This window comes from Candoia aspera, chromosome 8, assembly GCF_035149785.1.
Source record: "Candoia aspera isolate rCanAsp1 chromosome 8, rCanAsp1.hap2, whole genome shotgun sequence".
NCBI lineage: Eukaryota > Metazoa > Chordata > Lepidosauria > Squamata > Boidae > Candoia > Candoia aspera.
In genome coordinates this window covers 13,216,699-13,235,917 of record NC_086160.1, presented here as the reverse complement: position 1 = coordinate 13,235,917, position 19,219 = coordinate 13,216,699, and the positions used below count along the sequence as shown (strand labels likewise).

The following is a 19,219-nucleotide window of genomic DNA, read 5'->3' as shown; positions in this document are numbered from 1 at the left end:
AGGTTTCGAATTAAGATTTACACACACTTTTTAGAGATTTAGAACATCAGATATTATATGCTGATAAAACTAGGTTGATAATGGTATTTGGGGATTGTGCCATGTTATCCAGCTTCTAGACATCGCTAGACTTTTGAAAGTTATACAACAGGACATTTTTGTCCTGTTGCCATTTTAATTTCTTCTCAGTGGCCCAAAGTAGACGTGGCTCTTCTATCAATCGATGGTCACTGTCATTTCCAGCAATAATGAAGTATTCAAGAGCAATTGGCTTATTATTTAGACAAACATCTATCTGTCTGTCTGTCTGTCTATCTTTATTTAAATGATTTATATGGCTGCCCATCTCATGGCAGTGACTCTATTCTACTGTGCAACAGGTGAATGGAGACGTAAAATCTGAGTCTTTACTATGTAGAATTTGCAGACCAAAGGTGGTTATTTATCCATTTATTAAACGTGTTTCTATGCCAGCCCAATCAAAAGACTTTCAGTGATACAATTCAAAACATCTTTGGTACAAAACAAAAAGCACCACCCCAATATAACGTACCATTTGAAGTCAAGATAAAGATGGCAACATCAAATTGGGGAAATTTCTTTGAAACTGGTTTTTTTTTGAAGTTTTGCAAACCCACAAAGAGGGAGCTAGTTTGATCTCCACAGGGAGGCTGTTCCACAGCATCGGTGCAGCCCCAGAAAAGTAGCACCTTCTTGCTTTAGCTCCACAAACTTCCCAAAAGTGTGGGATTTGTAGCAGTAGTTTCCCAATACTCTTTAAGGACAGCCTGAGATAGAAGTATACATATCACAAACCCACATTTGCCGAGATAAGGAGATGCCAAGGAAGAACGGCTAATCTCTGAAGTTCCTCTTAAGTTTAGTGATATCTATTTACTGAGGATAGCAGCTTTAAGTAACTAGGAGCAATTGAAGAAGATAATATTGGGAGAGGAGGGGTTATATTTTTCTTAACACTCTCCTCCTTTTTCTGGAATGAGTGTTGCAAGGTGAAAAAGATGCATTTGTGCTGAGCATTGTTGAGTTCTTTCTCTCTCTTTTTTTTTTACTTAGGGAAAAGACATGTATCTTATCCTGGAGAACGATATGTTAAATTTGGTTGACCCCATGGATCGTAGTATTCTTCATTCTCAGCCCATCGTAAGCATCCGAGTCTGGGGAGTAGGGCGTGATAATGGCCGGTGAGTTTGGGATATGTTTTCTCTTTCTTTATGAGATGGATCTTTGTTTATGCATGCACTTCAGGCAAGTATAGCGCCCTAGTAGCCTACTGAATGTATGTTTGCGTCCTCATTATTGTGTGAATAAATTGCATTTTAAGTATGTCAGTACGTTATAGTTTATCATTACATGGAGAAACCTTAGAGCTGTCTGCTCCCTTCTTCCATCAGCTTCTCTGGCACAGCCATAGAGAGGAGATTGGAACCTTCTTGTTTATTTTAACAGTGTTCTCATACTAGCGACCAAAGATGCTTGTTGGAGCGTGTCTGTAGGATACCTCTTGAGGAGATGGTGACTGCTAACTATATTAACTCTGGAAGATCAAAAGATGGTAGTAAAGATATTCTGTTCCATTTCTTAGTTTGTAACCTTTGTGATGCCAAACAGTTACATCTTGTCCTTGTATTTTTCAGCCTTTTACATGCTACCTATAGTTAAAGTCCTACTAAGTATTGGCTGATTTTTTCCCCACTATATGAATGACATGCAGCTATAGCTATCTTTTCTAGATGGTGTATCCAAGGAAACAGTGAAAACCATGAAGAGGGGTTTGTGTCAGCCCCTCTAGGTAGACCAGACCAAGAAATCAACCCCACAGGGAGAGAAAAACTACTTTTATCGAGATTATCTGTAATAACAGAATCTTGCAAGTCTGTTCGTGTTGTGCTTCCTCTCCTCCTTATAGTTCAGTGGATTACAGTGGTGTCTGTCTGAGTCACTTCTGAATGTTATCTGGCCGTTGTGGTCTCAAAACAAGCTTTACCCTTTGTCGCCTTGACAACAGAGCTGGCATATCTCCATCAAGGTCATCTTCCTTACTCTCCACAGTTTAGGAGCTCTTTTGGCATGAACAATACAAACAATCCAGACAAATGAGAAATGTTGTGGATCAGAAAATCCACTGATCTTGATGGAGGTGTGCAGGTGATGGTACTGAGAGGTTCTCACTTGGTCTCCAGGAGCTTGGCAACAGTTGATTTGGTGGGCATAATTGTTGTTACCCATTTCAGCTGGACTACCACACATTTCTTTGGCAATGTCAAGGCCCAGCTATACCCAGGAGGGCCCATAAAGATAGTCCAGAAACTTTGATTGGTATAAATGTAGAAGCTAGAATGGTTGTAGATGTTTGGTTCATGTAACACCCATTATGCCATAGTTCCACTTGCTTCCTCTTCATTTCTGAGTCCAAATGTTGAATTAATAGTTGGGACTAGACCATACCTTTACTCCTATCAACCTGTCAAAGCTTTAAGATCAGTAATAAGCGAGTAATAAGGACGGAGTTTTCTGTGGTTGACCCACAGCTATGGAAAACTGTCTGAGAGAAAATGATATGTTTCCCTTTTGTCAGTCTTCAGAGAACTTTAAAGGGTTGCATCAGCAGCTTATTTATTTGTTGTTACTTTGTAATGTTAAGTAATTTTTAAAAAAATATTTTTTAAATAATGTATTGTTGTGTTGTCATAAGAATGAATGAATAAATAAATAAATATGCTGTAAACTGACAGTGACTGCAAATGTCCCTGAAAGGTAGATTTAAAAAAGCATTAAATAAACAAGACATCATCTTTCATTGTGTCAAAACCCCAGAAAAACTGTAGGGAGTCTTAACTGTGATTTACTGAAATAGGAAAAGTTTAAACCATTCGAAGTGCTAAGGCAACTCAGTGGAATAAATCCAGAAGTGGCACTGAAACCATTTGTGATTCCTTCTTGTAGTAGTTTGAAAGGCAGAGAGGTGAAGTTCTGTCTAGAAGTCATTAAAATGGCAACATTTCTGATGTATCTTCATTTCGGAGAAACCCACACAGCAAATAATTTAAAAGAACGCTTTCATATGCACAGATATATTGTCTGTAGGTCAAGGGGCTGAATTTGGATTTAAATAATTAGGTTATCTATTGACTTCCTCATCCTAGCTATCCTCAAACTCATAATAGCGAACAGTTCTTACAAATGTTAAGTATCTCCTGTGATCTGAAGATGAGACAGTCAACACAGCCTTCTTTTTCATGTCTTTTGGACTCCTCAAATAATATTTCGAAAGGGTTGGTCACACATTCTGTCATGGCAAAGCATAATATGAATGAAAGAACTCATATAATACAGGCTTGTTCAATCAATGTTAGTTTGATTTGGTAGTTACAAGATTGTTATTATGTCATTACAGAAATCATGTTTTTGCTTAAAGATGTGGTATTCTTGAATTACCTATCCCCAAAATTAGAATTTTTCATTATATGAAGGATGATGATTATATCACACAATAGGGGATTGCAAAGAAGATAGTTATTCAACATTGGAAAGAAAGTTATTCCAAATTTACGGTCCGGATTATAGATAAGTGGTTACTTTCCATTTATAAACTGGCACTGAATCAAAGCACTGGAAGCACTGGTGAATATTGTGTTATGTGGTCAAGGTTTAATAATTTATTCTAATGTTTAGCAGCTAGATAGATATTTTTTGTGTGTATCTGTTTTTTCTTATTCTTTTTTGTGTAAAAATAAAAAAAGTATTCTTCTTGGAAGACATAGTTACATCTGAGTGCAAAATGTTGCAATTAAGAGCAGACCATGATCTGGGAACCAGAATCGTTGCTCAGTATGAGCAGGTGGGATGAAATTTGCACTGGCTAGTTGGTAAGATGGGAATACAATATTTCGTATTTTTTTACACCTGTTGCTTGAATAGCAAAAAGATAGCTTTAAAGACTGACAAATGGCATTTTCTGCTCTCATCTCTTCAGTGTCAAGTAAATGGTAATTATGATGACTAATACTGAAAATCTAACCTTTCAAATATCAAGTTATTTGAAAGTCACTGCTATCCTGAGGCACTTGGATTTTTTTTTATCAGTCTTTTTCCTTTGCCGTAATTTATTTCATTGAAATCTTTTTGGAATATGAAAAACCTTTTAATGGAACCTGATCAGATGATCTTCTAAACCGAGTGTTAATAAAAGGTAGATGAAAAATAGAGATTTGCTCATGAAAGTTGAATTTAAGGGTATGTTTGCAAGCCAAGATTATGGCAACCAGCTTGATTGATAACTGGCAAATAGAGGGAGAAAATGTAGAGGCAGTGAAAGACTTTGTATTTCTAGGTGCGAAGATTACTGCAGATGCTGACTGCAGTCAGGAAATCAGAAGACGCTTAATCCTTGGGAGAAGAGCAATGACAAATCTCGATAAAATAGTTAAGAGCAGAGACATCACACTGACAACAAAGGTCCGCATAGTTAAAGCAATGGTGTTCCCCGTAGTAACATATGGCTGCGAGAGCTGGACCATAAGGAAGGCTGAGAGAAGGAAGATCGATGCTTTTGAACTGTGGTGTTGGAGGAGAATTCTGAGAGTGCCTTGGACTGTAAGAAGATCCAACCAGTCCATCCTCCAGGAAATAAAGCCAGACTGCTCACTGGAGGGAATGATATTAAAGGCAAAACTGAAATACTTTGGCCACATAATGAGAAGACAGGACACCCTGGAGAAGATGCTGATGCTAGGGAGAGTGGAAGGCAAAAGGAAGAGGGGCCGACCAAGGGCAAGGTGGATGGATGATATTCTAGAGGTGACGGACTCGTTCCCGGGGGAGCTGGGGGTGTCGACGACCGACAGGAAGCTCTGGCGTGGGCTGGTCCATGAAGTCATGAAGAGTCAGAAGCGACTGAACGAATAAACAACAAAATGTTTGCAAGGGCACCTCAGGAGAGAAAATCTTCTGGGAGATTAAACAGCTTTAGAGTACACATTGTACAGGAATCAAACAGCATTCAGCTATTTTATTATAGTAACATAATAAGAAAACATCACTGCTGCATTGACTATTTTGCTGGCTTAAACTGGCATATGCCTTGACTTCTCATAATTTTGGTATTGAGACAGTTCAATGCTGAAATGCTTCTGTATTTACACCTGTTTATGCGAAGACGCTAAAGCTTCCATTGCTTTTGCATGGGGCCAGGTTATTTGAGGGACCACCTCTCCCCAATTATGTCTACCTGTCCCATCAGGTTTGGTAGGAGAGGCATGCTCCAGGTCCTATCTACTAGGAATGCCATCTGGTAGGGTCCAGGAAGACAGCTTTTCTGTGGTGACACTTGCTCTTTGGAACATCATCCCCCCAGAGATTAATTTGGCCCCAGTCCTGCTGGCTTTTCACAAGGCCTTAAAGATATGGTTGTATCCCTGGGCTCGGGGATCTGGATGTGTGGTAGAATCCACGCAGTGGATGAACTTGTATGGTTTTTATATTGTTTCTTGTTTTTATATTGTTTTAATGGTTGTTAGAATTTGAGATGGGTGGCCATGTAAACTAAAATAGATAGACAGACAGACAGACAGACAGACAGACAGATACATACATACATACATACATACATACATAGGCAGGCAGGCAGGCAGGCAGGCAGGCAGGCAGAGAGAGAGACGAGATGAACTTATGCTAATCATAAATTAGAAGGCCCTAAAGACCCTAATTCTTATTCCAAATTTTTATCAGAAAGCAGAAAGACTGTTTTCCTTTAATGCCACCCTCCATTTGGGAGCAGAGAGTTAAACTAAAAGAAAAGTCGTTGTTAAAAAATGAGGTTGGATGTTACACGCACTTGTTTAATATATTCCTTTTCATATATTCAGCTTTAAGCTGGCATTTTGTTAAAAATGCACAATTTAAAAAAAACAGTTGCTTGATGATCTCTGAAATCTGCTTGTGCCTTATATTATGGTTTCAGGATGAAATGGAAATAGTGAAAGGCATGTTCTCAGAAAACCAGGGCTGCAAATGAAGGAGACACATTCCCCAACCCCACTTCCCATTTTCAGCATAAATTCCCATCTTTCTTTTGTTTCAATATGTCTTCGCTCCCTTCTCCTTTATAATATTAATTCAGCATTAGTGATGTTGCCCATAGTTAACACAAGCCAGGTCTGGAATCTCAGGTCAAATGAGAATTGCAATTTGCGTATCAGCACAACACTAAAGTGTGGCTAAAGTCAGGAGATCAAGAATTAGAGAAGACTGGTTCCAAATTTTCAGACTATATTCTATAAGGAGCTGGTGCTATAAAGTTACACTAGACTTAGACAAGTCTTAAAAACTTTCTTGTCCATGAAAATACTGATTGTAAGAAAATGCAGTAGAGTTTTCTAATCCAAACTAAGATGTTCCCATACATGCTTTGCTTTTCTACATTGTGAATGTAAGCTGGAAATTTGCATTTCCCCAAATACAACTCTTAGTTTTCAAATGCGTAAGAAGCAAAGAGATGGGAAGGAGATAACAGATAAATGTACATAACTAATGTACATAAATTTATGTACAGAGGCGTAGCAGTGCAGCTCTTCCTTCATCTTCTTCTAATTTTCTCTTTCCCCCTCATGGACATTTCCTTTCTTTTTTTAAACAGTGGTTCTTTTGACATAGCTTCTTCTGAAGAAGTTCCCCCAGACCAACCCACACACGCTGTGGACATTTGATTGAAATTAAAATCAGAGCCAGAATTCTCCAGCTTTTGCCTTCTATTTCTATTTCTATTTCTAGTTTATTTTATTTATTTATTTTCACCCACCCAGCACAGCTCCACATAGGCTGGATACTGTCATGCAAAGCATAGCCTTAAAGACTATCAGAGAAAATGTTACAGGAAACGCACAGTAGCATCTGAAAAATTGTGATCCAACACAGACATCCCAGTGTCTGTGGGATGACAATTCTCATGTTTCTGTATGATAACACATCTGTGAAATGCACCATCCTCAGCATACTATCTAGGAATGGGTGGTCTCAGGTTAGAATTACTATCTTGATTAGGCGAGATCTGCTACCACTCATTCTCTGCATTACTAATTCCACCCTCCACCCTGTGTGCCTCTACTCTGTCTTGTGATTCTATCCAGCTTTGGTAGATCTCATAAGCGCTGGAGTCCATCCCAGTGATAAAAGGAACCTTTGTTGTAACAACCGAGTAATTCACAGCACTGGATTGTTGATCACACTGAATTTTTAACATTTCCTACCAAGGGAAATACTATTCTTCTTCTCTGGCATTTTAAAGATGGGAATTGAATTGAGAAATAAGGTTTTCATTTTCCTTAGGTAGGCTACCTTAGCACATCTTTTGTTACTTGTGCAAATAAGTCAGCTACCTGGGGGCATTTTTTTAAAACTGCCATTGAATCCTATGCTCCTATCATCCATCCTTCTTGCCCTTGGTCGGCCCCTCTTCCTTTTGCCTTCCACTCTCCCTAGCATCAGCATCTTCTCCAGGGTGTCCTCTCGTCTCATTATGTGGCCAGAGTACTTCAGTTTTGCCTTTAATATCATTCCCTCCAGTGAGCAGTCTGGCTTTATTTCCTGGTGTATGGACTGGTTTGATCTTCTTGCAGTCCGAGGCACTCTCAGCATTTTCCTCCAACACCACAGTTCAAAAGCATCGATCTTCCTTCGCTCTCGCAGCCATATGTTACTACTGGGAATACCATTGCTTTAACTATGCGGACCTTTGTTGTCAGTGTGATTTCTCTGCTCTTAACTATTTTATTGAGATTTGTCATTGCTCTCCTCCCAAGAATTAAACATCTTCTGATTTCCTGGCTGCAGTAATCTTTGTGCCTAGGAATACAAAGTCTGTCACTGCCTCTACATTTTCTCCCTCTATTTGCCAGTTATCAATCAAGCTGGTTGCCATAATCTTGGTTTTTTTGAGGTTTAGCTGCAAGCCAGCTTTTGCACTTTCTTCCTTCACCTTCATCATAAGGCTCCTCAGTTCCTCCTTGCTTTCAGCCATCAAAGTGGTATCATCTGCATATCTGAGATTGTTAATGTTTCTTCCAGCAATTTTAACCCCACCCTTGGATTCATCAAGCCCAGCACATCGCATGATGTGTTCTGCGTATAAGTTGAATAGGTAGGGTGAGAGTATACAGCCCTGCCGTACTCCTTTCCCAATCTTAAACCAATCCGTTGTTCCGTGGTCTGTTCTTACTGTTGCTGCTTGGTCCCTATACAGATTCTTCAGGAGGCAGACAAGATGACTTGGGATCCCCATACCACTAAGAACTTGCCACAATTTGTTATGGTCCACACAGTCAAAGGCTTTAGAATAGTCAGTAAAACAGAAATAGATGTTTTTCTGAAACTCCCTGGCTTTTTCCATTATCCAGCGGATATTGGCAACTTGGTCCCTAGTTCCTCTGCCTTTTCTAAACCCAGCTTGTGCATCTGGCAATTCTCACTCCATGAACTGCTGGAGTCTTGTTTTTACTGACTGTATAGGTGTCCTATATCCTAGATATCCTAGATTACAAAATGTTAAATGCCCCCACAACCTCATCACAAATCCTGCAGGAGGTGTGCTTTCTTGATTCTGCTGTGCAAAGTAGAAGTAGTGGCCATAATACAGGATATTACTCTTTGAAATCCCATCTTTTCTTCCTGACCATTTTATAATCCTGAATTTTAAACACACAGGCCAATTAAATGTTTTTTTAAAATATGGATACTTTTTCATTTTTGAAGGTTTTTGAAGGACTTACAGTAGGGAAAGCTGACATTCTGACAGTTTAATAACACAGTGCTCAGCTAATTAAAATAATTGCACTCTTTCCCTGTCTTTCTTGTCTCAATAATTTGAACTCAAAGTTTGGGTAAGCAGAAATGTTGCACTCTGCTACTTCCTTGCCTTGTCCTCCCACTGCAGTCCTCGTCCCTCACAAAAGCTTATTTTATTTGGTTAAGATCTCACCTTTCCTCTGAGATCTAAAATGGGATATATAGAAGAAAGTGGTCGGGCGGCCTCCCCTCATTTTACTGTATCTCCTCAGTAGCCTGGGCTAAGAGAAGGTTACTGGGCCAAAATAACCCTGTGAGCTCCTCCAGCAAGAAAGAATATGAATTTATTCTCACCAGTCCCAATCTAACATTATAACTACTGTTCTTAACTGTGTCTCAGACGATACCAGTGCTTCTCAACCTTGGTAACTCCAAGCAGTGTGGATTCTGGGAGTTGAACTCCACACCGCTTGAAGTTGCCAAGGTTGAGAAATTGTCAGATCCCCCGATCAAAGTTTTCACAGAAACCCTTATCAGGGCATCTCCCATCATTTCATTCTCTCAGGTGGCCAGATGGGAGGGGGTGTGAAGATAGAGTGTAAAGTGGTTTATTATGGCTATGGAGCACATCAAGGACGTGGAGTTGAGATACGCCAGGAATACCATCTGGATGGGAGGTGGAGTGACATGTTTCATGGGAAAGGGGACTAACTAAAGGGATATAGTTTTAAATTAGGTTTGAGCGGGAAATCTTTATTCGCAGCTTGCCTTCTGTACTGTTCATTACGCTTCATTAAAACAGTTTAAAGAGATCCAGCCTCTTGACTGCGTATGTGTGAATGCTCGAATGATCAGGTGCTGACAGAAATACTGTATTGTTGACTACCTTATAGTAGAACAGAGTTGTAGTAGAGAAGGAAAATCTGACCAAATCTGATGGTTCAATTATCTAGGTGGGTTTGCAGTATAAAAATAGACTTATTTATTCTGTCAGTAAAATAAATACTTCCTGGTTTCTGCTAAATAATTCATTTCTTAAAGATGTAGTCAAGAACTATTACATGCATAAATTTACAACAATTAAAGCAAACAAACAAACTATCGTTTAACAGAAAAGAAATTTAGGATTTGGTTTATAAACTATGGCCTAAGGGCTGGTATGATGCATAAACCTACCATTTGTGATTAATTTAGCAGCCAACAGCTAACAAATATGCATTATGTTTATTTAGGGCATTATATGAATTTACCTTATGTGTTTGGAACTACTGAAATTTGGATTTTCTTCCTAGTTTATAGCCATAGGCATTATTTGATGATTCACTCAAACTGAGGTTCAAGTTTCCTGATATAGCAATGTGTGGGTGTGTGCCCTCCAGGACTTTAATGATGTTGTATGAATGCTCCATACAAAAATCTGTATATGAAGAGGACCAAAGTGCATGATCTTATCTCCTTTTTTACTGAAATTACCAAGATTTGGCCTTCTGCACATCGAGGCATAAATGTGGAGCACATGTCAACAACTGTGGCTCATGCAGTTTCCATTCTGCTCTTAGTTCCATAAAAGTTTATGAATCTGGCCATAGATACAACAACAACTGTGGGCAGTTGGCCACTGATGCTCATGTATATCTTACGCTGAACGTCCTCTTAAACAAATGGAATTCCTCTTGAATAAGTGGCTTTATTTTATTTCTGGATGAAAAGTTTCAATTAGTAGGTTTGTCACATGCCACGGGCTAATTCAAGGTTTGTGAAAGAGTTGCTTTCTTTTATGGAATAATAAGTCATGTTTTAGCAGTGATTGCAGTGGGACAAAAGCAAACTTTCAGAGTGTCCCACTAATATCTATCTTCTAGAACTTCATTTGGGGATAATCAGACTTGGCCTTTGAATAATAGTGAATCATACATGTGGTCCAAATTCTGTTACTCTTATAAATAACAGAGAGAGAGGATTTAGTGTAATAAAAATAGAGCAAAATATTTGGAATTTAAATCTTGTTTGGCTTTTAATAGATGAACTTATACATAGTGCAAATAGCTTGAGCGTGTGCAGCCTGTGCACCATATGTGCATCTTCAGTTCTCCATTTCTGGCTTTTCATCACATTGACATCACACTGCTGGAATCTGACAGCGAAATGAACAGTGTGGTACAATTTTTAATTTCTATTTTTCAAAAATGAAGGCAGGAATTGGAGCAGGAGGCCAAGGAACAACCCTTGCGCTCTCAGTCTCTACCCCCGAAAAGGACACCAGATGGACCACTGAAGTTAGCCATTTTGCTGCTGTAATTTCAGCAGCATTGTTACCAAGTGTTTGGGATTGTGTTTTTTAAGGGATCGAAATACAAATGGTTTCTCTCCCAGGAACTTCCTGTTTTATTCCACCCTTAACAACTTGACTGTAAGTCCTTAGAGGTGGGCTTACTTCCACAAAGCTTAATTCTGTGAATTATTTTACCTCTTCATGGAGGGGGAAAAGATAAAAAATGATATAATAGCTTTTAATTTCCATAACCCTATTTCCACTTGCTCTTCTCTTAAATATATTTCTCATGCTTGCTGCTGAAATCTGCTCCCCTAGATTGTCTAATCCTTGGTGAATGCCATCCTTTAGGCAGGCAGATGTAACAGGATACAATTCATAACTCCATCCATTTTTGCAATTATGTTGGTTCAAAAAAAGAAGCTAGTCAAACGAGTGATGCTGTTTTTCTTCAAATATAAGTATGTGTACAGATCCCGATCTTCGTTACGTTCATTTGCTTCCTGCTTAATTCCAAGATTCCGAAATGGACAGAAGCAAAGACTATCAATAACCTACAGATACCTTGAGGAAGCTATAATTGTCTGTAATTGCGGAACAGTTCAATGTTTGTATCACTTCTTGAGTGATACAAGATACTGTGGGCTGATTATGTCATTCTGTGCAAAATTTAGCTTAATGGCACTGATAATATAGCAAAAATGTGTATTCCACTCTGTCCGAGTAAACTAGATATTTCTCATTGTAAACGTTGTAGGAGGAAAGCTGTATTAGTCTATGGTAGCCAAAAATCATGGCTTTGGTAGCACATTTTCAGTCTAAAAAAATTTATTAAAGGGCATAAGCTTTTTATGAGCAGCAAAATCCATAAAACTTTCCAAGAAACTGGCAGAGATACAAATAGACACAATTTTTCTAACCAAATGCAAACAACGTGACATTATTCCTAAAAGGCTGAAAGTGAAGAATCTTTTATGGTCTACATACTACACAGATTACCACCTAGAGTTGCTGGGAGTTGGGCAGCATATACATTTAATTTATTATTATTATTATTATTATTATTATTATTATTATTATTATTATTATTGCCAAAGACTATGCTATACCCTCTCCAACAAACTCCTAAATCATCTGATCAGCATTCTTTATAACAAGCAAAAGTTAATCACCAACTCCATCTGTATTCTGGAACCCCAGCTACATCAAGACTTTGCCAAGTTGACAAGTCTATACTATAGAACCCACCTCCTTGAAGGAAAAGGAAGAAAACAGACCATCCAAGCTTCTACAAGCATCCACTCACCTTTGCCATGGGCCCCCTACAGTATTGTGAAACTACCTAGCTACACATACAGCCAAGCTGAAGAGTCTGTTCTTGCCCAAGGCTTATCCATTTGCCCCACTAAGCCCACCCAAAGCATGCAGCTTTGTGGGGACCTTGAAGCATTTTTTCACCTCTTGAGACTTAAAGAATCCTTCCAGGACAAGAAGCAAGGCATGGCCATACACCATTATCAACCCAACACCCCTTGGGACAGTCTACAACTACAGATCGCACCAAATCCCAAATGCATAAAAACAATACCACATGGTTGCCCCCAGCTGGATGTAGCCCTTAAATGGATTTCTACACTGAATCCTTTTGCCAACAAGTGTAAGCCGCAATCATCAGTAAAAAACCCCACCTTATGCAACAATCTTAGCAGGGCAGAATGAAATGCCGTCCAAGGCCTCAATAACAACAATGATATCATATCCAAATAAGCTGACAAAGAGTAGATTTCATTAGGAATAAGGCAGTATATGTCAAGGAAGCCAAGAAAGAACTCTCCTCGTATCCCACAGCAGTATTTTCAAAAGAACGATGGGATCTGATGAAAGACTTCCTTAAGGACGTACAAGACTACATCTACAAGGAGAAACCCCCAGGAACACCAACCAGGCATCTTCTGTGTACTCCCCAAAATCCACAAACCAGGCAAGCCAGGCCATGCCATTGTCTCAAGTACTGGAACCATCACAGTTGGAATATCAGGTTTCACAGACTCTGTATTCAGACCTTCTCTCACCAGCATTGCCAGCTACAAAAGAGACACTACAGTCTTCCTAAGAAGACTGAAATATAATTAGCAATCTCCCTAACAACACCATTTAGCCACCATAAATGTTGGGGTACTATACACCCAAATTCCCCACTAATATGGTCCTCAAGACATCATCTGATTGCCACCTTGCCACCATACTGGGTGACTTTGTATTTATCCATTACTCCCCTTGGCAATTACATATTACAGCAAATCAGGGGCACAGCCATGGGCACACACATGGCTCCACAATATGCCAAACTTCTTTACAGAAGACCTAGAATGCCTTATCAATTCTTACTCCTTGAAGTCCCTCCTTTACTTGAGATCATTGATGATATTTTCATCATCTGGATCCATGGAAATTAATCTCTCATCAAACTCCATAATAACCTCAACGTCCACCCCACCATCAACTCTAGCCTCAACCTGTCTACAAGTCTATTCCTTTGATGTCACCGTAAAAGTGCACAATGGACACACAAACACTATGTTATTCATGAAAGCTACAGATTTCCATGCATACCTACATGCTTCCAGCTTCCATCCAGGATAAGTCACCAAATCTATCATTTATAGCCAAGCTCTACGCTGCAACCACATTTGTTCTAATGCACTTGACAGAGATGCTCCACTGGAATTAAGCCAGGCATTCAAGAGACTGAACTATCTACACAATGACACCAGTAGGCAAACCAATAGAGCCAGATCAATTCCCAGGGAGCACCTATTAAAAATTAGATCACAAAAACGGAACAACAGAATACCACAGCTCACAGCTCAAGCCACTCAAAGGCATTATTAATAAGCAACAGCCTATACTGGACAACAACACTGTGCTTTCTCAGGGACTGTGTGGCAGACCTATATTTGCATATGCACAACCAAACAACCTGAAGCAGATTCTCACAAGCAACAGGCAACAACAGAAGAATGTGGGAATCAAACCCTGCACCAAACCCAGAGGTTTACTTTGCCCCCAGCTTAACACCATCGCTGGCCCCAATTTTACACACAGGATTAGAGGTGCCTTAATGTGCTCTTCATTCCCAAGGTGGTATATGCCAACATCAAACAGCAATGCTCCTCTGCATTCTAAGGACGAACAGGAGACTTTGCACACAAGAATTAATGGACACCTGTTTGACATCAGGACTCAAACAAGGATAAAGAAATCAGAACATTTCTGCCTCTCAGGATGCTCCATTGTAGTTCTCAAAGTGGCCATTTGGAAAAAAAAGAGAACTTTTAACAGCACAGTCAAGGGAGACTTTGCTGAACTCACATATGTCAGAAGTTTTCAGGCAATTCAGAAGGTCTCCACAAACACAATGGTTTTTTTAACATTGCAGGAGTTCAGCAATTAACAGTTGTAGTCTGTCACACATATAATCTGCAACTGCATAACCACCCTATCTTTCCCTCCTTCCCCCCATCAAATCCTGCCTCTGTTTAGCCCAGTGTTTCTCAAACTTTGCAACTTTAAGATACTGTATGTGGACTTCAACTCCCAGAATTCCCCAGCCAGCTTGCCAAGGTTGAGAAACACTGGTTTAGCCCCTCCATGCATCTGATCACTCCCAAAAGCTTGAGCCATTTAATAAAATGGGTTAGTCTGAAAAGGTGCTACCTTCTGATTTTTGATAATAAAGGCTAATGATTGTGCTCTATGACTTTTTAGGCTTGGGCATTAAATTCCTTAAAAGATAATAAAACAGTAAGTTTTATAAGGTATGTCCATACCTTATTCAAGGAGCTAGCATTTGGGCTGTTTAAACTTTTATGCTGAATTTGTTTTGTTCATTATATCCACATTTTAGATGAGCAATCTCGGATGTCCAGTTCCTTCTTTCCTTTGCAAGTTTCCTTGGAATAGAATGTCTTGGGAGCAGAAAGAATATACTGTACATTGGGCGGATGCTTCTGTTTTATTTTATAATTTCTTTTATGTATTTGTGCCCTGCCTTTTAAAGGCATCTTACAGGGGAAAATATATATTAACAAAATGATTTATATTTTTTTAATAGCAGCCCAAAATGATGACTGAGTTTTTCCTGGACAATTAAGTGATTACACAATGAATGTGTGCAAAGACGTAATTATTCCTTTTGCAGAGTTTTAACATTTATCTTGGGGCCCTAATGGTTAATCTGAGCAGCCAATCAAACAGGAGAATAACCTTTAATAATACAGATGTTAGGAATGATTGGGTGGGGGGAGGTGGTAGGAGTGGCTGAGATCTTTTCCTAGACGGAGGAGCACGAGATTTTTTTTTTAAGTGGTTTAAAGCAGGGAGGAAGTGGGGCGCTGTTCAGAAATGCCCCTGCTCTTTCGTAGCTGCATCCCATCACTCAAGAGGGCTGACCGAGCAAAGGGGGAATTAGGGCATCTGGCAGAAGCGTGGATTTGGCCCAACTTATACAGAATGAATGAGCTGCCACCCCCACTCCCCGGGGGCGCTTGATACGTATCACAGAAACAGGGCTGGGGACTTGGAGGGGGGGACACTTTGTGCATCCGAAGGTCTGAAAGGGGGTGAGTGGGGGGAGTCAGGCAGACCCTACCTAATTAGTTGTTGCTTTTGACACACTGGGTGTTAAGGACCCTTATTTGTCGCAGGCAAAGAGTAAGGGCAGAAACTTAGAAGACAGCAGTGAACGGATTTGTAGAGATCCATGCTGAATAAGCAAGGCGAGGCGCCTTTGTCCTGCCTTCTTTCCCTGAGCATTCGGAGAGCAGGGGCTGCAGGAGTCAGCCGGTCTCCTCCTAAGTGTGATGAAGGCAGGTTATGCCTCTCGCTTTTGAAGACATGGCACTTAACACCCGCTGGACAGGAACAGCCGCTCTAATGGCCAGAGAAGAGTTGCACTGTAAGTACGGTTCCTCCGTCTTTTCTCTCCCTTTGCAGAAGCTGGCAGGAAAGTGATGCTCTTTAGTCCGCCAAGATCCGTCTGATGTTCGGCAGCTTTTACGGTTTATCATGTGCCTCCCCTGGATACCGACTGTGTTGAAGGCAGTTACGAGGTTCAGCTATCGGCCGGCTTAAATTGGCACCTTTGTACTGTCTGGGCAATTTGCTCTTAGGGTTCAGGAGCCAGACTGGGGAGAAAATGTTTCAGTGGCTGAATGGATAGCAACCTTTTGGAGAGGATGTTAAAATATGCAGATACCTGGGCTTGTGGCGTGTAGAGTTGGTTGGAGGCAACGTGGCTTTAGTGTGATGTATTAGATGTACGTTCCCATTTTCCGTTCTTGGGCGTTTGGCATTTAATTGGATAAACATGCAAGAGAAACCATCCTTTTGCAGCCATTGCTTGACTGATTGCACCTTTTTGCATTGCTAATGAATTGTTAATGACACAGTCTGGCGGTTTGCAAGTTGAAAACCCACAAACACACCCTGCGATAAATAAAGCCTCTTTTCTTTGGACTGAAAAAAACAAAAAAACCCACCTCCACATGATAGAAGTGCTTTTGGATTATTAGCATCGGTGATAAATCTCAGCTTTCTTTATCCTTTCAGTATCTGCCAAAGAACAGAAAATATAGGGAGGCTTATTGACGTGTTAAAGGATATATATCTAGGAAGCCTCATTAAGATGTTGGAGAGGAGATGTAAAAGAACAGGATCCCATCAATCTTTTTCTTTCTTCTCTTTTGCACCATTCAGCACATCCGTTCTTCAGTTTGCTGGATGGCATGTGTTGAGAAATCTCTTTGCTTTATCTATTGTCTGTACTTATGTATTGGTTTTCCAAGTATAAATGATAAATGTTACTGACTTTTTGCTGTAGTGTAATATAATCCATAGCAAATCACACAAACCCACGACTTTAATTATGTCTTTATAGTGGTTACTTCACCATTAACATAACTCAGCAACTGTGAAAAGGTAGGCTTTCTTATTATTAATTCCTGAAATGTATTTTGGGAGGCAGGCATATTGTAAATAATTTATTCTGGAAATGGAAAGCACTTTCTTTTTACTAACTTAATCTGCGCTCTATACTGTGAATATATAAATCCTTTACAAAGCTGTGCATGTAATTTCAAAAAAGATGCACCAGATGTAAAACTGTTATAATATTGCAGCTGGACTAGATATAACAAGAAGAGGGGCTACTGATTTGTGACATGAATTAACGTTTAGAAAATGTACTATTTAGTTAGATCTTTAAAAACTATTGTGGAACTTTTCCAGATTGTTTTTAATTCTACTTAGTTGAAGACTATTGTAGCCCTGCTAAAAGGTGGGGAGGGGGGAGAAAATTATAATAATTAGGAGTATGCACCTCAGTTGAGATTCGAAGAGGAAAAGATGATTTGGAACATACATGGATGTGCACATAGCACCTGTCAGAAATTCCTTAAACCAAAGCTTGCTTGTTCCCAGGGTTGTGCTGCAGCTGCAGAAGGCATTCCTACAATCCCAGGAAAATACACAGATACTTTAAAGAGGTGCTGACTTGTGCTACACAGCATCTCTGTGTTCCAAAGCACCTTTTATTCCACAAATCCAAAGCTTTGCCCATGTCTAATAATGATATTCTTATCTTCAAAAGTTGATGGGAGAAGAGGATCCAGGGAGCTAGAGGTCAATCAGTCTGATATTCATACCTGGGAAGATGCTGGAGCAGATTCATTCTGTAAATACATTGAAAAAATATGCTGTGATTGCTGAACACCAGCATGAATTTACCAATAACAGGTCTTGTCAAACCAGTCTTACCCCATTTTTTTGTTCAAGTAACTTCCCTAGTGGACTGTGGGAATGCTGTGGACATAATATATCTTGATTTCATTAGAACATTTGATAAAGAATCCTGTGACATTCTGTTTAGCAAACTAGTTAAGTATGGGCTAAATGATATGTGGTTTAATAGCTGGCTTGATAACCAAACTCAAAGGGTGTCATCATTGGTTCTTCATCTAACTGAAATACTAAGTGGGTTCTCTCACTACTCTTAACTTTTCATGAATGACTTGGATGAAGAGATGGATGTCACATTAATTATGTTTGGCAATTTTAGCAGATTTACCAGATTTATTGATTGGATTTATTAGATTTCAGATACCTTGGGGATGTTTAAGTGGTACAAAAACAGGATTCAGGGGCTTCATGTGTCCCACTGGTTGCAGATGCTCATCCTTGCCCTTTAGAATCTCTGGTGTTACCAAAACCAAATTAGAGCTATTTACAGGAAATATCTGTTAGTATCTGTAAATATCCTGTAAGTCTTTCCCAATCTGGTAGCCTCAACACTTGTTGGGCTTCAGCTGATACTGGCTGGTGAAGATTGAAATATGCTTGGAGATAAATTGGGAGAGGCTGGTAAATATTTAGCAGAGCAGATATGTGTATTAATTTAACTGAATGTATATCCTCAAAATTTCAAGAGCAGGACTTCAGAATATATTTTCATAGTCAGTACATAACAAAAACTTTATGTCTTAATCATGGTGGATATGTATTAGATTGGAGGGCTCCTTTTAGCAAGGAAAAATACGTAACTGATTCTGGCAGTGTTGCTGATAAAATGGATTTATTCATTTGCATGCTTTTAATAAATTATTTGGATGTAATATTTCTTAAGCTGCAATCAAGATTTTTATAGGTCTTCATATAGTTAAGGCAGAATTGAAAGCTATAAAAAGCTTCTTTAAAATTCAGTTTTAGCCTTGAAGTAAATGTTTTGGAGAGAAAAAAAAAATTCAGCCATATATGGAACATCCATCTGTATAAAGAAACTTATTCAAAAAGCATACAGTAATACAATATTAGTATACAGTTCTTAAATTTCAAGGAATTACTCTACATACAGAAGTAAGATTTATTTTCAACCATAATACTTATAGATGATCAAACTTCAGGTGATAAAAACGTGATCCATAACATGTTTATGTGAAATTAAATCTCACTGAGTTAAATGAGTTTGAATCTTAATTATACAGAAGTAAATCTGATTGAGCTCAGCGATACTTACTTTTAAGTAAACATGCATGGATTGTATGAATAGAGAGGTAGGAAATATCTTTGAAAAACACACAGTTTTATATATTT

The 19,219-nt window shown here is 39.2% G+C and overlaps 1 protein-coding gene across 10 annotated transcripts in view; it reads left to right on the top strand.

Annotated features, from left to right (window-relative positions):
- APBB2 (amyloid beta precursor protein binding family B member 2) overlaps positions 1-19,219 on the top strand; it is a 183,022-nt gene that overhangs the window by 139,860 nt on the left and 23,943 nt on the right. For all 10 annotated transcript variants that reach the window (XM_063310124.1, XM_063310123.1, XM_063310122.1 and 7 more), the window contains one exon: positions 1,075-1,202. In XM_063310124.1, coding sequence (XP_063166194.1) covers positions 1,075-1,202 — 128 coding nt within the window. The remainder of the gene's footprint in view (positions 1-1,074; positions 1,203-19,219) is intronic.